At 37.3% G+C, this 27,290-nt stretch overlaps 1 protein-coding gene across 19 annotated transcripts in view; it reads left to right on the top strand.

Annotated features, from left to right (window-relative positions):
* The window catches only part of NRXN1 (neurexin 1), a 718,052-nt gene extending 694,394 nt beyond the window's left edge, over positions 1-23,658 (top strand). For 12 of the 19 annotated variants that reach the window (XM_026084422.1, XM_026084416.1, XM_026084409.1 and 9 more), the window contains 2 exons: positions 7,411-7,498; positions 23,010-23,658. In XM_026084422.1, the coding sequence (XP_025940207.1) occupies positions 7,411-7,498; positions 23,010-23,317 (396 nt within the window). In that variant the 3' untranslated portion in view covers positions 23,318-23,658. The remainder of the gene's footprint in view (positions 1-7,410; positions 7,499-23,009) is intronic. The other 7 variants (XM_026084423.1, XM_026084419.1, XM_026084420.1 and 4 more) reach the window with 1 other exon arrangement.
* Positions 23,659-27,290: the final 3,632 nt, after the last annotated feature.

Genomic DNA, 27,290 nt, shown 5'->3' with positions numbered 1-27,290 from the left:
GCGCCTGGATGCAATCCTGTGCAATGTGCTCTAGGTGACCCTGCTTGAGCAGGGGGGTTGGACTAGATGATCTCCAGAGGTCCCTTCCAACCTCAGCGATTCTGTGATTCTGTGATTCTGTGAYTGTTGCTTGGAAAGCCTCCTGGTGGACCTAATGTAGAGAGAGGTGGAGGCCAGAAGTAAGGTGGTTGTACTCTGCTGTGTGGGGCAATTGCATTCCTGTCATCCCTGAGATTTGGGGAGGAAGGCTCAAGGTGCCCTGTAGGGCAGCCTAGGCATCATGCGTTTTTTACCTAGCCCTCAGAGTTTAATTTCTACAACAGTCATTTCAGAAATTCAAAGGCCTTATTTGTGTTTGGTTATTATATCCTAGATGTTTAATATTTTTCTGTGAGAGGAACTTTCTAATCAAGGCATTTGCCTTTCCCCCAGTGTCAAACACTGACTGTTACAAGAAATAACATGATGGTATTAATTTGATGAAAGCTAGATTTGAGAGAGTGTTTCTGTTTTCAGTTACTTTATTTTCACATTAGAGGATAATAATATGTCGGCAGTTAATAAAAGCTATACTAAATATTGTGTATGTGCTTGAAATATTATCATTTTAATATCCGTGCCTAGAAATAACATTTTTCCTTAGCATAACAATGAGAAAATACTTTTTGTATGTGGGTGGATGAGCAGAAATTGATGCACATATATTTGTCTGACCTATAGCAGGTTAAATACAAATTTAGAAGCTCTTGTCCAAATGGCATGTCATCTAGAGCTGATATTACTGCTAGATAACTATAGTGTCTTTCTCCGCAGACTACCATATGGAATGGAAAGCTATTAACACTAGTGAGAAGCTAGCTACAGAGTATGACTGATTAATGTGTGACATATTCGAGTTTCTTTCTATGATTGTCTCAACAACCAGTCATAGAGATCTGCTTCATACACAGAAAATTAAATTTAAATTACACAGTCTTGGCTAGAAAATTGTGCAGTTAATCCAGTCCCAAAAATGAAATCTGATTTTTTCTACATGAACTCTTCCGTGATTTTTTTCATACCCTGTTGGTTTCTGCCAGCATTCCCATTGGTTTAGGCTACTTTATTCCTCCCTTTAAAAGAAAGGAAAAAAAAGAAATATATGAGAGACTGTTTTTTAGGAAATTCCCTCACTGCTTCAGAATTTAATATGTCCAACCCTAAAGTACAAAATGACTACTCGAAGCTTGCTTCTGTAAACGTTGTATGAAGCATGTTTAAAAAAAAAAAAGAGCTTGCTATAGCTAATTAAGACGATAGCTGTGTGTATCTGTTGGTTTTTCAAATCTTTTATTCATACCATGGTTCTAGCTACATACCTTTCTGCTAAGTTGAAGCAGACCTCTGTGTTTAAGTGTCAGTTGTAGCTAATTCTCACTGAACTAAAAAGTAAGTATTTGAATAAGCTTTTTCCAGGGGAAAAATGAAGTAATGTAAGCAGAGCTGATAACCAAGAATTGGGGAAAAGGAGAATTAAAGCTTTAATTTCTTAGTCCTGCATGTGAAAGTATGTTTTCAGATGGTCATTTGTAAACAGTCATTAAATTCTTGCCCATTAAACTTCACATAATAGGGTGCGTTTACATCAGCTGCTTGGTTTTCTGGCCATCCCCTTCCTCTGCCTGAGCTCTCTTTGCTCCTTCAACCTTACCATTAATTCCTCCGTTTCTTCATTACTTCCCCTCACAACCCAGGGATGCCCTGGCCTTCTGTTCCTTAAAAATTAGACTGTATTTGCTGCCTGCCCCTTCCTTTGCTACTCAGACTGTCGTCACCTGTGCCCTCACTGGGCGTTATTTTAAGTACATTGAGTTTCCTCTGTGACGCTCTGCAGCCTTGGTCTTGCTCATCAGGCACCATCTGTTCACAGCATCCTCTTGGCCAGTCTCAGGCTTCATCTTCCTCTTTTCTTCCTGACCTTCCAGCCATTTTGCAGAAAGAGTTTTATCTTCTCCTCCTCAAGATCTCCACGTCTCCATGACGCTGATGCTTTATATGAGTTTCAGGTGGTCCTCTCCCCCTTCTATCACCCCTTTCCTGCCTCAGACCCCCCGTCCTGCCAGCAGTGCCAGCCGCCGCACCCGCAGGTCCTCTCCTCCTCTCCATGGCCATTTTCATGCTTTCCTGCACCCCACACCAGTGCCCAACACGTGGGGTGCTGCCTCAGAGCCGCCTGTAAAGCCAAGCCTCCCCTAACCCCTGGCTGAGCCTCGCTCCTGGTGGAAAGGGAAGGGGAAAAAGGCTCAGCTAGGAAGGGGTCGGTTGCAAGCCCCAAACAGGTGAATTCCCAGCAGCATTCGTAGATCATCCTGTTCCAGGAGCTGTGCACCCCTCTGCAAAGCACTTCAGGATGTGCTGCTTCTCTGACTCCCTCCCAAACATCTCATTTTCAGAATTAAGCTTGTCCTCATGTACGTTGCTAGATCAGGGCCAACGCTAGCCTGCATAACCACTAAAACTTAGCAGTATCATCCTCACCCTACCCTTTTCTTCCCCTGTTATTCTCTCTCGCGCTCACTTGTTGCATGTGGTGCTAAATTGAACTGTAAGCTCCTCGGAGCAGAGCCTTTCCCTTCCGGTTTCTTTTAGCACCAAGCACAGTGATGCCTGACTGCTATCATTGAGCACCACAGCTGTAAAAATAAATAAGAATGGCTTTGATTACACAGTTGAAGTTCTAATCTAAAATAAATTAAACAGTAGTCAAAAGCAGTTATGCTGTTTATAATTCATATAATAATTTAGGACTACCAGTTTTTAACTATTGTGTAATTTCAATTTACTTGCAGTTCTCATGGGATAAAATATATTATTGAACAAGAAAAGAATAAACTATATTCAGAGAAGCTGTAGGGTGCTATGACTTAAAAGAGAGCTGATGGAATACTATAGGAGAAAATATGCAGGATCCATTATACCATTAATGAATGCACGGTTTAGATTGGTGATTTGATTTTCAGATCGTATTTCTCTGGTACCTTCATGTTTAACGGGCCTCMTACATAAAAACGGAATAAGATGGTGGTTTTTTATGCCCAGTCATACAAAAACTGGATAATCAAAAAGCCTGACTTTTCTATATTATTTACACATTTTTTAAATATAGTGTTAAAAAGCACTATGAAGGGCGCAACTGTAGTTTGTGATGCCATTGTTGATTGAACCTGTCGGTGTAGCTTTTGAGGCAGCTTGATATTTGTTCCCAGCTACAGGTTATGGCTATATTTTAAGCCATGACTAGAGCATCATTTTTTTGACCTGGCCAAGAGCTTTGTTGAAATAGTCACCATTTCCTTCCTGCAGCAAGGTGGCAGATTGGGGATATTTTAAACTCTCTTTTGGCCAAGAGCCAAACCCTGAAGTCCTTGTTTTTGCAAACAGAGCTGCCTGATATGCAAGACACTTATTCTTGCAATGGCCGCACCCATGAATAATTGTCGGAAACTGTTATGTAGTGACATCCACTTTTACAATATGTGATTTTTATCAATTTTTTATATTGGTGCAGTAATTGTAAGCTTTTTTGTCATCCTTTTTTGAAATGTTAACAGATGTCCAACTTTTTGAGAAGCCATATATTACAGTGGACTGCCTTTTAAATCATACAACAACATCGGTAGACTAAATCTGAAAAGATCTGAAAATGCACAAAGAAAAGAAGATAAAATCAAAAGAAATTCTGCCTGACCTTCCATGTTGTGCACCTGCTATTTTAATTTTATTTTTGTTAATCTCTTACAACTAGAGTATCACTTCTTAAATGAATTTGAACAACTCGCCCATGAGACATTCTAATCCAATCTTGTATTATGATGATACTAGCTAGGATGTTATCCTATTAGACACTTGCTGTAAATAAGGGATTTTCCATTGACTTTTAAATCCTTGATTAATGAGAATGCTCAGAGCAGTGTCCTGTAAATTAGCCATAGTGCTAGCAACAATTGCAATTCACTTAGGAGAACTGATTTATTTTAAATCTTACCATCCAAATTAAAAAGCATGAGGAAAAGATAATGTGCAGTAAGTAAAACATATTAGTCTATCTCACATTATTTATCTATACCCCTTGGCTGCATGAGACCCTGAGCAGTGTCTGAATCCTGCTCACTGCTCAGGTAAATCTCCCATTCACTTCAGTCAGAACTCTTCTGGAGAAAGAGCTCTAATGTAGGCCAAGAGTATTTCTTTAGTATGCATATATTAATATATATAGTTCTTTTATTCTCTAGTGTTTTAGTTAATTCATAATCCCATTTTAAAATATGTTAAGCAGTCTAATGGCTTTCATTTCTAACTTGGAAGCTCCCACTTCACTTTCACAGCTGATTTGTTTCCATTCTGGAAAGTGTATGAGCAGCAGGAAAGAGGTGTTTGGGGTTAGGCAAAAGGGGAGAACAGAGGGAGGCTGTGATACATCTGTTAATTGGTATTTAAACTAGAAATATTCCTGACACAGTTTTATGAAGAAAAAAATTTCCACATCATCTTACTGCTTCTCTTCTTATTCCAGTGCTGATATTTGATTTATTGCTTGCAACAAAATCAGTTTTACATCTAGTATTGACTTTGAAACATACAGTATTTCCTTTAATACTTAGAAACAGTAAGGAGATCTTTCCTAACATGCTATATTCACCTTTATTTAAGGTACTATTCGTTTCTTTACCCATGATATACATGCACTTTTATCAGTCAAGAACATCCCTTTGTTCTTTTAGAAGTGTGCATTCTCTTTCCGCAGATAAGATTGGAATTAGTGTCACTTTATAATGACAGTTTTGATCCTCCCGCTTATAAGTAACTGAGCAAATTATCTTTCATACTTTAAGATACTTAAAATATATGATTTTTTCATAGTTATTTTCTGGTGATTTTGATTACAGTGCAAACTGTAGAAAGAGTAACTAAATCAAACTAACTTCAGTTACTTAATCAAACTGAAATTTGACCATCCTATCCTATATCAAGAATAATCAAAGACACTGCAATAATTCTGTAATACTATCTGAACATTTTATCTTGGTCAGCTCAAGTAACAAGGGTCAGGGGGCTTACACATCCATGCAGGTACCAAAACACCCTTAGACAAAATTCCATTTAGAGCAGTAGATCCTATAGAAATCATTTCTTGCTATGTGAATATTGTATAAGCATATGTTGCTCTCTGTTTAATAATATTTGTGTACACTTGCCAATGATCAATTGGTAAATATGGAGTATTGCAGCTGCAGCTCGTACAAGTATAGTGTCTTCTCCAGTATTATGGGTAGAAGGGAATATATGACCCTGAGGTTTTACTGGCAAAGCTAAAACTGGTTGGAAGATGCATGATGCTTTCCAAAGTACTTTTTGGTTATTTTGTATGTGTTTTAAAGTAGAGAGTTAACAGCTTCTGTGCAAGCTTTATTGGTTGTTTGCTTGTTTGATTATTTTTCTTTATAGCTTAGAAAAAACATGGGTGATTTTCCAAGAAGGAACTAAGATACTGATTCTCAAGCTTAAATGCTTATCTTTTGGGGGAAAATATGGACAGTAGAAATTTAACAGGATATTTGCAGCTGTCTTTTTGTTATAGTTCTATTTTTCTGCACAGCAGAAAGACTGGGCAACTAGAATAATATTTTGTTGTTGTCATCTTATTCCGAATTTGTCAGCTTACTTTGGCAGCCTTATAGATTCACATAGTGTTTCCCTGCTATAAATTTTCTCAGCCATAAGGAAAGATGATTTTTATGATTACGGCATTGAACTGTGACATAACATAGCTGTCATCTATGGTCTTTTTGGTTACCTTCAGCAAGTTACTTCATTCTATTATGCCTCCATCTTCTACCTATAAAACGTGATATTATCATAATAGGCTTGTCTTTTTTGTGTTTCACATATTAATGAATGTATTYCTGTATCGCATCTCACAGAAGTGCTGAAAGAATACATTCATTAATATTCTTGAAGGGTGACAAAGAAAAGTCTATTACTGTAATATACCTTGCTTTAAAACTTCAGTTAGAAGAATAATGATAAATAGCATTTAGAACACTTTGGCTAACAGAAATAAAATTGTTACATGTTCAGATTTAAACCGATGAGGAAAAACTTTGTATCTTATGTCCCTCTCTTATACCCATCCAAAAAATGTTTAAATATAATATTTCACATTGACCGAGATGGTTTCTAGTTAGCATATGTATCATACAGAAACCCAGGAATGGCTTTTTGCTGACTATATCTTTAGCCACTTGTTTCAATATCATGTAGTCTCTTACTCTCTCCACGAATTTCCTGAGGTGAAAGGAAGCTTGAAAAGGACAGTTAGGGAATGTCTTGCCCATAGGACAAGCTGCTTCCTAACCTCATTAGTAATTTCTTGAGAAATGACCAGAAGCATGACAGTTTATATTTCCCTGCTATTATTTCCCCTAATAACTGTGGATGTTCTTATTACATTTCTAAATGACTGTTCTCAGAGGTGGCTTGAGCAGAAGGTTTTTCGTTTTATCAGGTTCGGATTGATTGCCTCAGTATTTCATTGTATATCTTCTTGTTCTTGCACTGTAAGAAAAGCAAGATAGGAATCCTCAGTTTCTTTTTATATAGCATTCAGTGTTGTATATACCCCTATTATATACCCCTATATTTGTCTCCTTTGTCTTGGTTTATTTGATTTCTTTGGATGAACTCTCTGGGTTAATTTTGGACAGATGTTCCGAGAACCGTCTGAACTAAACACAGAACTCAAGCAGTACTGCGCTTATTTAAGCCAATAGGATATTCTAACTATTATTTTCTAACACTGCATCTATTTATGTTTATGTTATTGTTTCCTTTCCTTGACTTTGTTTCCTTTTCTTTACATTAAACATTTAACTCAAGGAGTTAACTAGGAGTTAAATGCTTGCTTTTTTATTTTTTTAGTCTACGTTTAAGAAAGCAAGTGCAATTATTGGAGAAAACATCACTGCATTTCTGATAGTTTTATCAGCTGCAGGCAATTCAATATTTTGACTTGGATTTTTAATGCTTTCAGTGTTTTCAGGCAATATCGTAGTTGGAGATATTGGAGAAAAAGGGGGGAGACCAGCAGCCTCAATATACGTATTCTATCACTCTACTTTCTGTTCTTATTACAAGAAAAGATTAAAATGTTTAAGGGCCTAGCTTTGGTTATATAACACAGGTTTTTTTTAAACTGACAAGTGTGAATTGAAAAGCAAAGTCCCATTAATACAGAGTTGGAGAGTGTCACTGTGCCATTAAATATTAAGTCTGGAATGCTCTAGGCCTTGCAATAAAAGAAATGTCAGTGAGAATCTAACAACCTGTTAGATGAATTAAAATGGATTTACTTGTCTTTTGTTTTCTTTTCAGACCACAGATGACATCCTGGTGGCCTCGGCTGAATGTCCCAGTGATGATGAGGACATTGATCCCTGTGAGCCGAGCTCAGGTGGGTTAGGTTAGTCAACTTTTTTATTACTTCCTTTTATTTCATATTTGCATGCTCCAGTTGCCCAGGAATCGGGAGGGACAGTGCTTTCTTACAGAGCAGGGAGAAGTTGAATTGGGGCCTTTGCACAGTTTGCTGTCCATTTCTCAAAGTCAACTGCTAGTACCACATTTGTTGATAGTTGTGATAGGAGCAACGTCACAAGGAAGTGCAAGAGGACCCACGAGAGGACATGCTGGGGCCCCTATAACTGTTTTTTTTGCGATAGAGAAGGGATGATTTGATTTAGGAGAAAGATGGTGCAATCACTACTGCCTTAAGCATTTCCCCCAAATAAAATAAAAGTATAATGTTTCAAATATTGTATTATGCCAGGAGTAGAAGCAGAGGGTTTTTTTTAATTTTATGAAATACTATAAAGATGGTAAAAACCTGAAAATGTAAAAACAACAGCCTAAAATTTCAAATTGTTTTATGGCATTTTTCCAAACCAACGACTATTCAGAATGTACGTTTTAGTTCTGATTAGAAATGAAATTTTTGACAWCCTAGTATTTCCCATGGAACCAAAAAACTGGTGTTTTGACCACCTCCTTCCTACTCCCATAGAATAATGGGAAATTGGTCCTAATTTTTTTCTCTGATATAATTTCCCACTTACATTCATACTGGATTAAATACTATATACCTTCTCTAAAAATTTGAATGATTATTGCAGATGTGAAAGGAAGGCAAGACTTCATAATAACAACTAGAGAAATTATGTTACTCTATAAACCTTAAAAAAAAAAAAAGGCCAGATGTCCAAAGAATTACTCCTGCTTTCATTGTTGGCTTAGGTTAGCTTTTACCCTTTTTTGAGTGGCAATTTATGGTATAGTATTTATCTCAATTTTTCATACTTGCTTGAATTCTGTGTTATTCAGTGGTACATGTATTGTCAGTCATTTTAGATAATTTGGTAGTCTTTGGTACTTGCTATAATACTTAATGGTAAAAGAAGAATTAAGATAAATTTGTCATGCACCATTGTATTTGTTTAAGTAGAAACCAATGAAATGTGAGACTGGCCTCTATATTAATGCAAAAAATAACCTAGAAGCATCTTTGTTTAGTACAGCACCCAAATTTGGGGCCGGACATATGTCTGTATAGCTAGCCAGAAGGCAAACTAAATGTTGCTTCAAATGCAGATACCCAATTCCTTTTTGAAGTCACATAGCCTAAAGCTCACATGCAAAAATTATTTGATTAAACTTAAATAAAGGCAGAGAAGATTATCAGTTATCCTCATGTTTGATGGACCTGCAGGGTAGCATTAGACACCTTCCAGGAACCAAGATCTTGAGCATTTAAAGGTTCCATGAGAATACTTTGGAGTCAGTTTCTTGTGCTTTGCAAGGAAAAGGTTTCAGAGTGTTTTTCCAAATAGCAAGAGATGGAATTACCAGCCTTAAAACTGAGCAGCAACAGGCACATCCAAGTTACACATTTTTACTTCTCTCAGGAAAKTGTTTCACTTGCAAAAGTGCCAGATACCATGAGCAAGGTACTTGGAAACTGAGATGAGAGTTCATTTGTAGGAAAGTTTGAAAATTAATTTCCAGGATTATTTTTTTCTGTTATTTCCTTCTTATTTTCAAATTCTTGAGTTCAGCAAGACTGTCTTGTCCGGTATGAGTCAAGACACTAGCTCACATGGCTCTGAGCTCATACATGGCCCCTGCTTCCTTCCTTTAGTTAAATCAGGCAGTACTGTTCAGTAGACATAAGTAAACCTTTTGTSTATTACATTAGTTACATTCATGTTACCTAGCACTAAAAAATTTCCCAAACCCACTGTTGCAGTTGTATTAGAAATGTATTTGCTGTAAGCCAGTGAAATCTGAGAATAATACTCCTCTGAGGTTATTTTGAATCTCAGATCTGGGACTGCAATGTCTAGTAGTCCTGGAGCCATGCAATCATTTAGTGGGTGGGTGCAGGAATGCGAGGGGTGAAATGAAACTTTCTGACAAATTATCATTTCTCTCCAAACTGTAGTCCAGAGGGTAATGTGAATGTTAGTCTTCCTGCAAAGGCTTGCCATTAGCTTTTGATCCTCATGTTTAGATTTCCTGTTTTAGCTTCTCACTCATGACCCAGCTATACTTCTCATTTTTATTTATTTGAGAATGGTTTTACTGTTTTGTTTCTTGCATCCCAACTGCTACTGCTTTTAGAAAAAAGTATGGATTGGCATAGGAGTCATGTTCTCCATAAACCCAATTGTCTAGATTGTTTTATCCGTCATTCTCTACATCAAAATGTCACTTGTCCTCCCACTCTGCAACTCTTAAAAAGCTATTAATTTGCCTCCCTCTTCATTGGCCTTGTCCTTTTCTCATATTTGAAGCAGCATGAACCAAAGGACTTACTGAAGTCATAGCTTCTAGCATATCTGCCTCCTTGGAAGCTTCTTTTAAGTCTTATTCACTTAGTCTTATGAAGCTATTTCCATAAATAGTCCAGTAGCAGTAAAGCACTGCTCCATCTGAATAACACTGCAGTCTGCCCTTCCAYGTTGACTTGAGCTGCTCCTAACAATAGCATGGAACTTAAGGGAGAAAAACATAATATTGTTGACAATGACCAATTAATGATTTCTTTCTTTTAATTTTGGATAGGAGATGCAAAAGGACATGCCCCTCCGCTTAAATTCTGCCCATGGCTCAGTTCAGCTTTTTCCCCTAAAGCCATTTTACAAACCAGAATTGCTCCTCCACATCCTTGCTGATGCTAGTGGAGCTCATGTTTCCCAATACATATCTGAGGAGGCACAATACATAATTATCAGGACAATCTGGTGTTACGTTGTAGCCTGAGATCCCATTAGATTTCTTCTCTTGCTACAGGATGGTCACTGAGCAGGGGAGGGATCCACACCAGCCTGASGGACAGTGTGGTGCTCTCAGGACACTCAGGAGAGTGTCACTGATTCTCGAGCAAGAATACATTTTAGAGAGGTCCAAAGCCCACTCAAAGTTCATTGACATAAGGATATATTTAAATAATGACTGCCCATAACGTGCCTATTTCTAGCCAAAGTTCTCAGCCCAGAATGAGAGCCTATTCTGCAAACACTTTGATTATGGTAAACCTGTGTATTAATTAGGGAAATAACTGATTAGCTAGATTTTACTCATTAGCTAGATTTTTGCTTGGAACAGGGCTTCTTTTCTAGGAAGAATGTGTTGCAGTTTGTAGTGGCTAGCAAGTCTTGGTCTGTCACCACGAGCTTTGCTTTCTGTGCACCTGTCTTCTAAATAATAAATGGAAAGATGCAATTTGCGACAAATTTCATATGGGACATAAAATTTAGAACAGATAGGAGCTGCTAAGCAGCAATCCCATCAACTTGTCTGGAACATAAAGTCACAAAAATTATAATTGCAGATTTCATTGTGGTATACAAACTGCTAAATGTGCCATAATTGGATGAAGTCATAACAAATTTATTAGCATGCAAAACTTAGTCAACATATTTTGTTTGCATTATGCTTTATATGGTAAGGCAACATTTTTTGCTTTCACAGTCTCCCCACATTCCCTTCTCTTACTCTAAATGCTAATAACACTAATAATATTTTTCCTCAGCTTCATGTCATAGAGGAAATAACAAAGCCTTTTCATTTTGCAGGCAAGTTATGAAAAATGTTAGTGGAAACCTATCCAAAAAAGAAGACCTGGGATGGTCTGCTGATTTTACATGATGAGTTATGAGACTGTGGGCAGACAAATTGCCATTCTGCATTTTAGGAGTGCTGCTCTTCCCTTCTCTGAACTCTGTACAGAGCTTGGATTTCTGCTGAGTTTCAGTGAGAATTTGTGCTGCACGGCTTATTTGTTCCAGTTACACTATTCTAGTGTTTTATTTGTTAGCCACTGTCCAGCCGCTTCTGTAGCTATCGAAATGTTCCAAAATGCAGAGAGGTGCAAACAGAGTCAAATGAAGTGAAGTCATTCAGTTGCATGGCAGGGAGATCTGGACCAGGGAAAAACTCTTAGTGTTTCTACTGTATGCACAGCCTTTCTTTTTCCCCTCAAATTAGTTAAATTCTTTTTAAACTAAGGCCTCAAGAGAATTTTAAATTAGAATTTAGCTTCAACACCTCTCCTGATAGCCCCAGCAAATGGATTGATAGAGGACTGGACAGTCTTAAAGAACGTAGCCAGAAAATCTCTAATTCGCTGGCCCTGGAAGCATTAGCACAGGACAACTGTCAAAGTGAAAACATGGTCTTGTAGTAACAAACCAGGCTTTTTGTCAGGTTCAGACAAAACTTTCTACCAACAGAAGTTGGTGTCTTCTGTTAGTATCTTTCTACCAACAGAAGCTCATATGTTGCAATCGAAGCAAATACTTCCTCATCTCTTAATCAACATTTCTCTGTCTAGCAACTCTTGGATTCCCTATCRCAGGGCAGTATTTGGTATCTCATCTTGTCCCATAGTTATCCTATAGGGAAATTCCCCTTTTGATTTCAGTTCAGTAATCCATACCAACTGGTAGCATTAGTTACCTTTTCTTAGAGCTGATTCTGAGGGAGGAGTAGGATTAGGGGTTTTTTTCCATGTTTTTATGTAAGGACCTATAATAAGATAGCCGCTTATGGGCTGATCTTTGAGCACGTGTTCTGGGGAAGGCTTTGGCTTGTGAGCAGAATAGTCTAGGACTTACCTCTGCCTGCAAGTTGTTTCCTGCATATGTACCTCTCCCTGCAGAGCTGAAATATGGACTGTGAACAATGTATGCTCATTACTAGAAATTTTGCTCTTCACTTCCTGTCACAAATTGTTGTGCTGCATTCCTTGTGCAATCGCCAGTAAGACAGGAACATTTCAGCTTTAGGTGAAGTGATTCCTATAATTTATGCATCAGTGCAAGTGTCCTATTCAACACTGTTCGCGGAATGCATTGTGCAAGGAGCTGAAACAAAGAAAAATAAAATTACAGTTAGTTCACGTGGCAGCTGTGATCTTTATGGCTCAAGGCATAAAGGGAATATTTGCGCCTCAATCCAATTATCCTGTAGTTCAATATGAGTTTCCAGTATGAGAAAGATCACTGGCTTGCCTTGAATCAACTTTGTTAAATGCTTAGCTGAAATGCGTATGGACGTGTCTGTATGGGCTACTACATAGCAAAAATTATGCTTTATTTACAGACTTTCCAAATGTTAGAGTTTGGAGGGAATGGCACTTACCATGCCCATAGATAAATGAACAGGGAAAAGTATTTTTTCCTTAAATTATCTAAGAAAATGAGGTTAAAAAATGATGGTTGATCAGCTGTATCAATACTGGTCTCTACTCTTGGACAGCCATTTTATTGAAACATGGGGACACTGAGTAGAATTATAGCTTTCCAGCCAGTCTTAAATGTTTTCAGGCATTCCCAATGTTGGGAAAATAATGACGTGCTGAAAGGAAGGGCATGAGCTGGAAGGAGGGGCTTTCTTTCACTCTACCAAATTATTTTTCAATAACTTAGAGGCTTGTGCCTCCTCCAAAGCATTCTCTGTAATTTTGGTGGTGGTGGGGTGCACACTCTCATACACCCTTTCTTTGTGTAGCCCCACTTATGTTTGTTCAAGTGGTATGTGGGATTTGTGTCCAACATGAACTTTTTTTTTAAGTTCATTTTTTAAAGCGCATTTTAAGACAAAGTGCAGCTGTTGCTAGCTAACTGTTCCTAATATTCCGCTCATATTCTTGCTAAAGTTGGACATTCTCACAACCTTCTATAACATGTATGAATGATGAACATTCATGTTGTAGATAGCAGGATTATTATTTGTATGGCAGTACCTGAAGCTCCACCTCATACTTCAGGCATATGCAGACAACATGAAAAGATAGTACTTGTTCGGAGAACTTTATGAAGTGATCATGAGTATGACTGTGAGCTACTGAATGGTTTGGAGTTAGACATCTCTACAACATAGACTAAACCAGATGGTAAAGCAGCATTTCTAGTAGTCTGAGTAAATTTAGTCATATTATAAACAGTAATTCAACACAAATGGGCACATTGCCCAGTGCTCATGAAGGAGAGGCCTTTCTTCTAAGTACTTTATATATAGATAAATACATCTGAAATATACTAAAATAACTACTGCTTATTTTATTTAATTTTGGAACTATCATGAAGGATTTTTTTACATATAGTTCAATAGATAAACCTTACAGTTCATTTAATTGCTAATAATCTTTCTTTTCCTTTTTTTAAACACCAAGTCATGATTGAGTCAGATATTGTTGTCCCTTATGTGGCACATGTTGACCATGCAAGTTAAAGGTTTCTTGAACACCAGTGGAGAACAATCTATATTTTTCTTCTAAAATATTATCTTTCCAGTTTGGGTAGAAGCACAGTGCCAGTAAAGTGTAAGAAAACTGGCACCAACCTGTACTGATTGCATCAGAAAGAGGAATGCAGTCTTCAGGTTCTTTTAGAAAGATTAGATCTATTTAAACTAATAAGACCTATTTAAACCAATAAAATAAGGCCAAGTAAAGATTATATGGACACTCAAAACATTTCCCCTGGGTGAATTTCACCTCAACACATAGTCATTAGTTGAAAAATACAGAAAATTATAAATAAATTAGTGAAGAGGAAAGTGGGATTATCAAAAATGGCTAAGTGATTTGCTGACTTCTGTGAGGCTTTTGTCTGATTAAATAAAGAATTTTGGAAAGGCAGAGGATTTGCTTATGAGAGGATAAAGTAAGTAGCAGGTCCAGTTTGGTACAGGTTTCATTAATTTTCATGGAAATCTGATTAAAAACCCTAAGTTAGAACTGTGTATATATTTAGATTGTTGACATAAATAACTGAGTTGTTCCAGTTTCTTTAAAATTAGATGATGTGCTAATGGAGGCTTAGTTACTTCAACTCCACCGTATTTCYTGAGCTACACTTTCTTCTGGCTGATTGGCTGCATCTAGTGCACAGATTTTCTTGTATGCTATATTGTTGACCATGGCAAAACTAAAGCAACTTCTTGTTACTTTATAATGTGCATGCATTTAATGTGCCTCTTTTTGTTGAAAAAAAMCCCCTTTTCCTTGGGGCTGTTTATCATCCTTTTTTTTACAGACATGGTAGTAGAAGAAAAACATTATTTTACAAAAATATGACAAGGTTTATAGCCAAAACATTGGCCTGAATTAACATCATATTGCTCAACTTCTAGGCCAAGGCTTCCTCTCATTACAAGTCTGAATAATGCAATGTTAAATCAGATCCATAAAATTCTGTAGTAAGTTTGCTTTACTTTCAGATACTATTTCAAGGAAAGGACTAGTTAGAAAGATGGGAATCTGAGGCAGCCACCCCTAGCAAAGAGGAAAAATACAGTCTTGCTAAGAAAATTGGAGCCTGGCAGCACTGCATGCATGGCACAGCTCAGAGGCCAGTGCTTTGACTCTCTGAGTTAAATGACACCAGGCACTGTCTTTCCTACGTGTTTTTGATGCTTGGTTTTTCTGTGTTCAAACAGGGCAGTTTCAGGTCTTTAGGCAAACCATTGTGCTTCTAGCTAACCATTTGCAAGTACCTGATAAATTCAATTAATTAATACGGTGTTAGGAAGTAACTGGTGTATGCCAGCTGCAGCTTATCAAGTAATTGCCGTGTTAACAGACGGCTGACAGTTCATGGTGTTGCATTACCAGGCTGCCAGACAAAGGAGATAACTTTTTAGATTGTGTTTCCTAGCAATCAGTACAGTGTGAATTTTCCTCGTCTCTTGCATACCTAGTAGTAGGGCTGTTAATGCTAGTTTTCAGCTGCTTGCTAACACTTAATTTAAACCTCTGTAGAAACTTTGGGTTTTTTTCAGTGTGCAACTAGTCATTTGACAGCCTGCAAAGTGGCAGGTGAATGCTGACAAGTTTGAGAACTAGTTATTCTCTAAGGATATTGCTCATAAATAGAAGCAGGCAAAACTCAAGGCAAAAGTACCCTGTAATGAGGATGCATGTACCTGAAATAATCTAACCTTAGGCTATCTCATTCTAACTATATAAAGACCTGAATGAAACCTTGTCCTGTGGGGTTGACATACTATGCTGGCCCATAGGTTTCAAAACCTGCTCTTCTCCTGYGGTTAAGAGCTGTAGTCTAGATTTTGGACTTAAAGAGTTTAAATTTAAGCTGGTTTAAACAGTAGATTGTGATCTAGATATAGCACATGTTGTGAACATAGCATTTAAATAGTTACAGAAAAGGGTTAAATGAAAGGAAAGATGGAAGCAGTGAGAACATGACAGTCATTCAGAAATAAGACAAAGCTTTATAGACATCTCAAACTTTTTCTTTGTGTTAACATCAGAGAAACCAGTGTTGTTTTATAGAATATGACAAGAGAAGCAAAGATAAATAAGGTGGTCTTATTAATATTTTTATATTTTTAATATTATTATTATGAGAAGAAGAACAATAAAAAACCACAAGGTGTAATTTATATCAATCCTGAGGCCCATTTATCCTTCTCACTCCACCCCCAGAGAAGTATATGAGGCCTTGGCAGTAGCAAGATTCAGGCTGAGCAAGYGTAGCTATACCCAGAAGTTGTATCTGAGCCTCTTTTTAGTGGGTTTAACTTGGTATTTGTAGCAGTCAGGTTTCCAAAATACATGCTTCCAAAATATGTGCGTATATATTCTGCGTGTCTTGAAAGCCTGGGCCCTTCTCTTCCCAGGCACATTATCAATTTTGTCAGTAATGGATCTGACTTGTCGATGACAGTATTTAGAGTAAGCTGAATGCAGTGTGCTTTCAGCTCCATCATTCAAGCCATATATATAATATCTGAGGCACAGATATATATCTCTTCATGTAGTACTAGTTGCTTAGTGAAGTAAGATGCTCAGGGAATCACCCATGATTGCAAAGATGGATATGGGTATCTGCACCTCAAGCTCATTTCATGACCAAGAATCGTTCCTTGCTCTGCAGGCCAAGCCATCAGATCTCCCACCCTTTAAAACTACATTTTGGTGCTCCCTTGCAGAAAATGGTTCTTAGTTTAGGCGGTTTGGGGTTTTGTCTATTTGTTTTTAATCTCTGTACAGTAAAAGAAGATAAAACAGCAAGCAATGAAACCTTGGTCCTACTAAGCACAGTGGCAAAGCTTTCAGTTAAGTTCACTGGGGCCCAAATGTCTCTGCCACTGACACTGCAGGGTTTTGGTAGAATGAAGCCAATCTAACAGCTGCCACCAAAAATGTATGTTTTCAGTGCCCCTGCCCTTTCCTTGCAATAACCCTGGTGTTCATCTGACTCTTCAGACAGCTAGAGCCGCAGGCAACTGTACAAAAGATACTGATTTATCTGTCTGAATTGTTTCCCCAAGATTAGAACAGCTTAGTTCTAGCTTGAAAACATGCTATCAGTATTATATATATATTTTTTGTCTTCCTTATCTTATTTGCAAAAGGATTTAAAAAATTTTTCCATTTAGGAATGCTTCGGTTTCAGAACTAGACCACCCACTGACTGCTGATCAGTCAAAATTTCTGAAGCGAAGTAACAAATTACTGAAGCTTCCCCAGAACACGCACAAAAACAGGATAAATTACTTCATGTAGAAAAGAAAGAAGCAGAGATGCAAAGGTGAATGACAAATGTAGGAGTGGAGAGAGGCAGGACTGACAGCTGAACTGGTAAAAGGAGAGAGGATCCACATTGCAGGGGGAGGAATACTGAAAGGAGCAATACAACTGAAAATGTTAAAACATATTAATAAAAAGACTCAGAGCACAGAGATGAAAAGACTGCTAAAGACATTAAGTGATATTTTGGATAATATTTTACAGTTTGGCTAAAATTAAATTTGTTTTTGTGGAAAATCTTTTCACAAAAGCTTATTAAGCTGTGTGAAATATTCCCCTCAGCTCTGCGGAGCATATTAACTTACAAAATCCATTGTTTTGGCATGCTCTGTAAATTGCCACTGTGGTAAYCTGTCTCCCTTGGACTTACTGTGATATACAAAGAAGATTCAGACAATAACCCTCCCACCTTTCAACCACAGAGAAAAATGTTTCCTGCAAAACCTACAGTCCTAAGGAGTCAGTAGGACTTTAGTAAATGATTTGAAGTCAATATCTGGCAAATCACTGCGCTTGGAAATGAATATTATATTCTGTGCAAAGAAGGAATGTTTAGCTTTCTAGTAAAACAACAACTGCTTTTAGCTGAGGAGGATGTTTTGCTGTTAGGCTACTTTTAGCACCAGCCAAGTTAGTTAATGTCACTTTAGAGTCATTTTAATGCATTATATCTTTCCTTTTCAGTTTATAGGAAGTAAAGAATCTGGGTTTGTGCACTAAGGAGTAGTAGAACAGATACTCTAATAATTTTCTCTTAAACACATTTGAAATGGGTAGGTTGTTGTTTTGTTCCCTCAAACCTGGAAAGCATCAGACAGATTTGTTATAAAAAATATCTTGGTGTGAGTCTGAGATGGTAAATGTAGCTCATGAATAGGTACTCCTCTCACAGTCACCACCTTTCCACCACACCACTGTCGGGTGTGCAGACACACAAGCACATAAGTCGCAGCTTCCGTTCTCACCGAACTGTTACGTGCTAATCTCATTGACCAAACACTTTGCATGTGTGTGTACAGCAGTGCAGCTAGTGCTGTGGTACCTCTCTGAGGTGGATTGGATTGTGCCTTTGGATATAGACCTGAACAAGAGAAGTTGCATTAGCTGCTCGTCACAAGGATGGACGGTATGGGAGGCAGGAGGTCCATAGGACCACACTCGTGTCAGAGTTGCCCTTTCGTTATTGTCTCATTCCAAGTCAGGTGGCAATTTGTCACTGAGCTATAGCAACTACACGTGGAATCGCCTCCTACTCCTTCCCTCCCATGACAGCTCAGTCATTGCTGGACACCCCCTAGGGAACCTGTTCTTGCCTCCCTTCAAGAGCCAGTTGAGCCTGGGCAGGAGGCAAGCAGGCTGCGATACCCTTGTATTCAGAGCCAGCATGGGGTTGAGTTTAAGTCTCTTGCACAGGATTATGGCAGAGCCTTCCCCTGTTTTGTTTTTTTTACGGATGGGCTCCGTCTAACCCACAAGTTCAGCAAAYGAAGCACTGAGATTTGTTTTTCAGACATGTTCTTTGTAATGCAACCTGTTGAAATTGCAGTGAGCTCAAAAACCAGCTCACCAGAATCCAACAATGCTACAGAAAGTTGACCGCAAACAGGTCTACAATGAAAGCACACAGAGTGAAAATTAATACGTGTCCTGTAAATGACTGCCTTCATGCCTCATTGCAAATGTAGTAGTTAAACATTCTTGTCTTGTGAGTAATTTCCTATTCACAGTTTGTGGGAAAGCATAACAGTAAAGAAAAGAGGTTTGGGGTCTTTTTGCTGTTTTTTTCTGTTTTGTTTTTAAGTCTGCTAATTTCAATTTTTGAACACCATGGGAGCCTGCAATTCCAGTTTTCTTTTCACAGTATTAATGAAAACTGGGCACTGAAAATAGTCAGATTTTTCCCTTTAAAATTTAAACCACTTAGAAGTACAGTCAAGAATAACAACTTTCTAATCCATTACTACCCAATGTAGAACTGTGGTCAGTTGCTATTATTTCATGCAAAGTTTTTCATAAGTGGTAGAAGAGTTTTTTAAAAATCAGTCTCTTCTAAGCTGGTCTTTGAGGCAATCCAGAAAGGCTGGTCATGCGCTGTTAAAAGGAAGACTTCTAAGTATGCATCAGAACAGTTTGTTTAAGAATGGATCATTGCATTACATTTCCTGTCATTGTTATGATATGGTCTGAGCAGTCTTTATGATCTTCTCTTGTTCCTCACTGAACCATCCTCAACTTAGGATAGATAACTTTAGGTGTTGTTTGTGTTCGATTCTTAATTATTGGGGGATCTTTTTATTATATTGCATCTTGATTAGCCTCCAAGGTATTTAGCTTCTCATCTACAATCTAAAACTTCACCTGGTATGAAGTTAGTGTCTTTCAGATGCTGCAGACACCAGCAGAGACTGCAGTTACCTTCAGCGTAGCAGCCAGGGTTACCCGTAGACTACTGCTGTACTAGGAGCCAATGGCTCTGCCTGATTTGGCTGCAAAGATGCTGGGGAAGAAAACTGCACTGGGTGTTTTTCAAAGAGTTTGGAAGCAAAGAGCAAGATTTCTACAACCTTATAATGGCCACTCTCTGTCCCTTGAGATCATCTGTTGTTCCTGCTCACATAGTTCCTCTCTTCAAGGGGGGGGAAGGTATGATACCCCTTGAGCAGCCCAGTCTTTGTCAAATCAAGGTTGTGCTTAAATGAAAGGCAGCTGTTTCCGCAATGTTATGGGATGTGGATTTGTTTATTTACATGTATTTCAGAGAAAGCATAGGCTGCCCTTTGTCCAGAGCTTACATCTGAGGATAAGACACTTCTTGCTTATAGCACGTGTTTCCTTGAGCATTGCCTACCTGAAATGCTCGCTGACAAACCCATGTGCTTTGTAAAAACGTCCTCTTATTTCCTTGTTCTTCATTTGTCCTGGGAGGCCCTGCTAGGTTAAAAGCATATTTTAAGTTAAACAAAAGAAAAAAAGCAGGAAGTCATATCCCTTGCTGAACTGCTCCTTTTGCAAAACAAACAAACAAATATATCAAATTTACTAAACAGGTGCTTTGAAAATGTTGCAAGTTTAAATAACATTAAGGTAGTGGTTGAATCTTCCTCAGACAGATGGGATAATGAGATAACTGTGAAAACATTCTTAAAAATAAAAGGATGCTATCAGGTGAAAGGCAAGAGTTTAGGTAATGTTGAAAAATACTCCTTACATGCTTCTCAGGCTAACTCAGGTATTAAAAGAATGTTTTCTTATAAGCAAGCTGTGAAGTGTGGTTTAGTGGACATTAATAGTAAAGTTAGTTGACAGCATTTGGCCCAGATGTCTGTATTTTAAAGAGAAAGAGCAGCCTTCAGTCCATCAGGTATTGAAAGAGTTTATTCAGTAGCTTCAATTATTTCTCAGACAGAAATTAATTTCCGGAATTCACATACAGGAAGATAAGACTTTGTCTCATTTTCATTGACTACAGAAATACTCAGGAGTCTTTATTCTGCAACAATGCATTGTCTCTTGCAAAACAAGAAATGACAACCTGTGCATAAAAGAATTTCCATTTACTACAATAGCTACAATGAAGAAACAGGATATAATATAGTCACTGACTACTTTGAGACAGACCCCATTTCTTAGTAAAGTAGCATCTACCCTGAAATGAGGGGAAAAAAAATTTGAGCTTTCTGAAGTAAAACTTCAAGATATTTTGTGTAATGGTAGAATAGAGCAATTGTACCAACTCATAACAGCTAAGAACTTTCAGGGAAAAAATATATAAAGTACTATTTGACATGAATGACAGTTTTCTTGAGTCTTACTGTGGTGCCTCTGTTCTTTCAGCCAAATAAAATGTCACCTTCTTTAAACCTATGTGGGATAACTGCCAGGAAGTGGTGTTTTAACTCTAAGAACACAAATCATCAATGAATAAATTATGAGTAATACCAAGGTGGTGAGGGAGCTAAGTTCTTTTTGGGTTCCGTGGCTTTTTGCTGTGTTTTATTATTCATAGACCAATTGTGGATGTCTGTAGCTGGTGGCTGCTTTTCATTCTGTTTGTCCAAACTTGCTGCAACTGTCTGACCAGTATTTATAGTTTGTGTGGCATTACCTTTAATTTAGGGTCCTTAAAATCGTTGTCTTCCCATCATGTCCTTATGGTACAAAAAGGTGACTATGGGGCATTGTATGCTTTCGTGCACCTTGAGCAAGAGGTTTGCCAATAATTAATACATTTCTCTAAAATGCTAGTTGTAGGCGAGGCCTGACAAAGCTAACCTTATGCATGTATTCTAATCCTAGTGTTTAATAATACTCCTAGGTAGCATCTACATTGTACTGAGAGCATTTTCAGCCATACATAATGATTTAAAAGGCCATTTTTATGAGCCAACCTGGATGCTTAATGGCAGTGTTCTGCACTGCTCAGTGGGAAACCTAGTGTTCACTCACTGCTCTTTCTTGCTCCTGAGTTCAGCCAGGGCTGGGAGTGCTGAGGATACACACCCTTTCAGGATTTTGGAAATGCTGGTATAATCATAGGAATATTGCACAGATCCAGACACTTCATTTTTGTCCAAGACACTTGCTAAGTTAGAGAAGAAGGTCCATTGCTCATGTCCCCACTGGAAGAGATTCTATACATACACCTGCAGCAAGGTGCAATAAAGGAAGGAGATCATGGCTCTATAAGCACTGTGTGTGCTGCGAGCATTTAACCTGGAAATTCCTCCTGGAATTGCTTACTCTATTTCACTCTACATGGTCACGTAAGGAGATAAAACGTGCCAGACAACACAATAGTTCCTATCAAGAAAACTTGGGTCAGTTCAATTCATATCATAACTAAGAAGAATAGAATCTGTCCTAACAAGTGGGTTTTTAGAAGGCTGAGCCCTTGCTTAATATAATTTGGGAGGTTTTTTCCTGAGCATAAAGAGTTGCTTGAAGGAATGACTGGTATTGGCATCAGTGAAGAAAAGAGGGAATAAGACAAGTGGAATGAAAAACTGGTCTAGAGTATAGCCATACTCAAGAAGGAGTCTATGAATTAGAAAAGAGATGATAGAGTTGCATAGCACTCTGAAAGAAAAGTAAATATAATTAGTTTGAAAAAAGCAAAAATCATTAGGAGGAAAGGAGAAATTGAGAGGCTTGTTGAGAGAAGGCTAAAGAAGAACTGAGGACATCTTATTTGTAGYAAATTTATTGGCTGCTAGCATTTGTTATAAAGGAGAATTTTGAATTTTTCCCCCTATCCTGTTCACTCATTATCACTGTCCTCTCAGTAAGTACTACGGCATTACTTTTTGTTCTTGACAAAAGACCATGCGCTTTACAGTGTGCTCGATGCATTCTACCAAGTGACCTAGGTTCTCTGTTTCAAAGCACTGCTTGAAACTGGTATTTTAAAACTGGCCTTTTTTGGTATGAACAGGCCAACTAGATATCTGAGCATGCAAAATAACTCATGCTACTGTTAAATTAGAGAGAGAGTGTTCCTTTCCTCCCAGAAGTCAGTGTTCTGGCATTTAAATTGTGGTACACCTGTTATTCCAGGTTATTTAGGCATTCTTTGCTTAATAACARCAGTGGGACAAATGATACTTTTGAAGGTGAAAATGAGATTTCCTTGCTCTCCTTTTTCTCATTTAAAAGCCTGTTTGCTTACCCTGACAGACACGAAAATGGAACAGGTGGCAAACCTGAATGTTTTAGGACTATTAGAGCAGGGTACATTGATAGACAGACCTGACCTTGTGAGTGTGATGTGCAAGATGCACATTCGTAGTGGGTAGATATGACTAAGTCCTCTGTGCCAACTTGATRATAACCTCTCCCTTATTTCATTATTTACCTACAGCAAATCCTACCAGGGCAGGAGGAGGAAGGGAGTACCCTGGCTCATCTGAGGTGATTCGTGAATCCAGCAGCACAACAGGCATGGTAGTTGGCATCGTGGCTGCAGCAGCACTGTGCATCCTCATTCTCCTGTATGCGATGTACAAATACAGGAACCGAGACGAAGGATCGTATCATGTAGATGAGAGTCGAAACTACATCAGTAACTCAGCACAATCCAATGGGGCTGTGATCAAGGAAAAACAGCCCAACAGTGCTAAAAGCTCCAACAAAAACAAGAAAAATAAGGATAAGGAATACTATGTCTGATCTCAACATCTAAAAGAACGCTTGTATAGAAATAGTCTTCATTTTATCTGAGACATAATACAAACTTATTTACTTTACTTTTTATGAAGCACATACAAAAACAAAAAAAAAAAGACAGGGAATGCAATCAGAAAGGAAAGACTGTTTTTAAAAACAAGCATTTCATGCTCTTGTTTTTCAGAAACAGGAGCTGATAAATTCCCTAACATCCACAGTGTTTTCATTTACTCTGCCTGTCTTTATGTTGCTGGAACATTTCTGAAAGACAATGATGACACCACGCATTCATAAAGCAAGGAGTATTACTACAACATCAAGGCACAATATGAAACAAAACAAATAAAAAAACAAAACAGGAAAAAAAACGAAAAAAAAGAAGCTACCTATGATTCTGGATTTAGCCAAAGTGCTAGCGCTTTCGTGAGAAGTAAGTTAGTCTTATTGTCAGAGAAGACTGTCATTATATATGGTGACTCAACAAGCAAACGTAAAGAGTTTGCCGTCTGGTGCAGTGAAGCAGTGATTGGAAACTTGCATTTGAAACAAAGTGCTGGCTTTTCTGAAGACTTACGTAGAAGTACTTTCAAAAAGCCCCTTTCTGGTTGTGAGGAAAATAGTACGGAGGCCTTATTTTCAAAAACAAAAACATGGAATATAAGGCACATTTCCACAAAAAAAAAAAACAAAAAACAAGAGGGCATAGATGCAATCATTGGGAAATTTTCATGCACGCTTAATATGTTATTACATATGTTTATATAAAAAACACATCTATATGTGCTTTCTGGACTGTGATAAGTGATGTTTTATAGCCTGTTGTATAGAAAATGCAAACTATATCTGCTCTTCAGCCATTTTTGGTAAACTCAATGTTATAAGTGTTGCTAGGTATAGAGAGTTTTATGACATCTGGAGCAACAGACATACATCAGTTTTTTGCAGCCATTATAAATTGTCACCGATTTCTTCCTTTTTCTTTTTTTTTTTTAATTTACAGTGTAGTGGTTATACTAAGGGGGATGTGTATGAATGTATATAAGAGTCAGCTAATTTTTTTCTTACCTGTACAGCCTCTATTCTGTTGCAATTAAGTTTTAKTAGTTTGTATGAAAGAAGTGGACTAGAAAGCAAAAATATATATCTACTGTAATTTTTCTTCTCCCTCCTATCCCTATYTCTTGCTCCTGACATGCATCAATGAAGTTGATCAGAATGGCCAATTTTCCTAGAAATATACACTCATTAATTAGCTAAATATTTAGTGACTTAAAGTGGCCTTTGGCTTCCAGTCAAAGCTTCACTGTTGGAGAGCATGGTTTGCCTTACAGAAACTTTGTTCTTAAGAAATTTTGAGAATGATGAATTTCTTGAAAATCTTAGGAAGTGTCATATAGTGTTTATCTGGCATTCCATTATAAGAATGATAGCTGCTACGGCAGTGAGTGGTAAAAAAAAAAAAAAAAAAAAAAAAAAAAAAAATTAATTATCCAGGCTGATTCTACTGCAGAATTTACCCCTTTCTCCAAAAAGGAAGTAAACTTGAGGTGCGTGATAATATGTTTCAAGGGTGGGCATTTTGACATACGAAAAAGTATTTCTACCTAAACTGACTGCGTAGTATTGCAAGACATCAATAACCAGACAAATATAAGTTGATTATATTTTAAAGTAACATGTAGCTTTTCTTACATATATAAAATTTTAATGCATTTTAGTTAAACATATTAAATATAATGCTATAATTTACATGTTACTTTTTTTAGTATTGTTTCATTAGGTTCACAGCAATAAATCATAGTGTAACATTTCATTTACATGGAAGTTCAAAGGGAGTATATTAGACAGAGAGAAGGTAGATCAATAGAAATCAACCAAATCATTGGAAGACCTCCTGGGAGGAATATGGATGTTCACACTTTACAGGCAGGAAGAAGGAATATAAATTAGCTTTAGACATCAGGCACAACACATTTTGTTGTGTGTTATTCACTGTAGCTAATGAAAAATGCTGAAAACTGGTACAGCTATCTATCTGAGAGTCAGAGCACTTTAAAAATATGTGTAGCTGACATGAAAACACTTCTCTTGGAGGCTGACAAACACATCAAGGTGTGTTACGTYGCATTTGTAAAAGGTTTTTTATTTTCATTAAACATTTACAGAAAAATGAGACCRCATTCACAAAATCCATCCCAAATTCATTTCTTAGATCATTACTCACCTGTGGTATTCATGATTTCTCCCACCTTTACAAGACAGCTGTACTCAGGGAAAGGTAGGATCAGATATACTGAAGGTCATTGCTGAAAGCATGAGACTTTGGCTAGAGGGAGAGAAGAAGTTGTTGAAAGCCAGGTGATGCTCAGAATTAAAGGATGTCAGTGTTTAAAGGTATGTGGAAGAACAAGAATAATGTAAAGACAGGAGATTGGACATGACACAGAGTATGGTTTGGGCAAGATGAAATGGTCTTCTCAACTTTATATCGATTGTATTAATTAAGTAGCATGGTCAGGTCAACTTCCAGACAGTTTGGTAGATTAATCTTTAACTAAATCCATACATTAAGGAAAAAAGATCTGCTACTAGTATAATAAACAAACACAATTTTAATACTGTTTCTGAAGATTCTCCTTTTTCTCTTTAATTTCACAATTTAACAAAACAAATATGGACATTTCAGCAGTACCAGTAAGTGGATTAAAGTTCCTTTGTGTTTAAAAACAAACAAACAAAAACAAACATAAAACAACTACCTAATAGAAAATTGGATCCTTTCTCTATAATAACTAATTTGTTTGACTGAGATGGCTTCATTTCTATGACTGTATTGTGTTGCCTTTTTTAACAAAACACTAAATAATGTGTGAAACTATTTCAACCCTAAGACATTGAAGAGAGGCCCAATGCCCCTAACCTTATAGTGCTTTCTGTGATAGATATTTACGATTTTTTTATTTGTTGCAAGGCCAATTTATTCATTATTGGAAATGCTAAGCAAGTGGAATTTACTGTTTTGTTAATAAAAATGTTTCTTAATACAAATGTTGGCTTGTTTCTTCTCTTGCCCTTTGATTTGGAGTATCTGTTTATCTTAAAGCAGTGACAACAAAAAAGTTGAAAGTRGTATAAAGTTACAGACATTCATGTTAGGAGACAGTGACCTCAGAGCTCTTTGTGCACTAAAATGAAAATCTTCAGTTCTTGGGTTCAGCACTTTACATTAATGCCTTGTTTTGTTTTTGCATAGAATTACTTCATTTGGAATTTTCTGGCTTTTTTTTATTATTATTATTTTTAAATCAGGAACTTAAAACTTGATGTTCCCCTTCCCTCCCAGCCCCTGGAATGAAAAAAGAATTCCCTTCCTTTTCTATCACTTTTTTCTGGTGGAAAGAAGATGGCAGAAGGTAAGGTAATGGGATGAAAAGTTAAAACTGAAAATATTTTCTCTTGTCTAGAAGATGGTTTGAAATTAATGGAAAAATTAGCATATTTCAGATCCTTAAAAAATTCCTAGATAATAATTACAAAATTTCAACCAGAGCTAATCCATTACATGAGTATTTTCCTATTTAGCAGAGCATTTAAATTCATGGCTAACTTCAAGCAAGCATCTAATCCTGTTGATTTAAGCAAGTGTCTAAAGTTGCCTAAATGCTTTGCTCAGTGGGGATGGAGTTAAGCTTTTGGATCTGAACTCCAAATAGAATTTAAGTATACATCTTCTTTTATCACATCAGTAGCTTCTTTGACTTCAATAGGATTTATTCATCTGCTTAATTAGATATAGAATTAAGTATTTTAGATTATTTAGGTCCAATAATATATGGAGAAAATGGCCCCTATCTTCTGTTGCTATAAAACTATTTAACATATAGTCTCAACTGCTTTATACTGATTATTACTACTTTTTTTTTTGGGGGGGGTTAATAAATACAGTACGTTCTATTTAGGAATGTGCTTTATGCAT

This window comes from Apteryx rowi, unplaced genomic scaffold (genome assembly GCF_003343035.1).
Source record: "Apteryx rowi isolate R43461 unplaced genomic scaffold, aptRow1 scaffold_64, whole genome shotgun sequence".
NCBI classification, from domain to species: Eukaryota; Metazoa; Chordata; class Aves; order Apterygiformes; family Apterygidae; genus Apteryx; species Apteryx rowi.
This window is presented reverse-complemented; position numbering and strand designations above follow the sequence as displayed.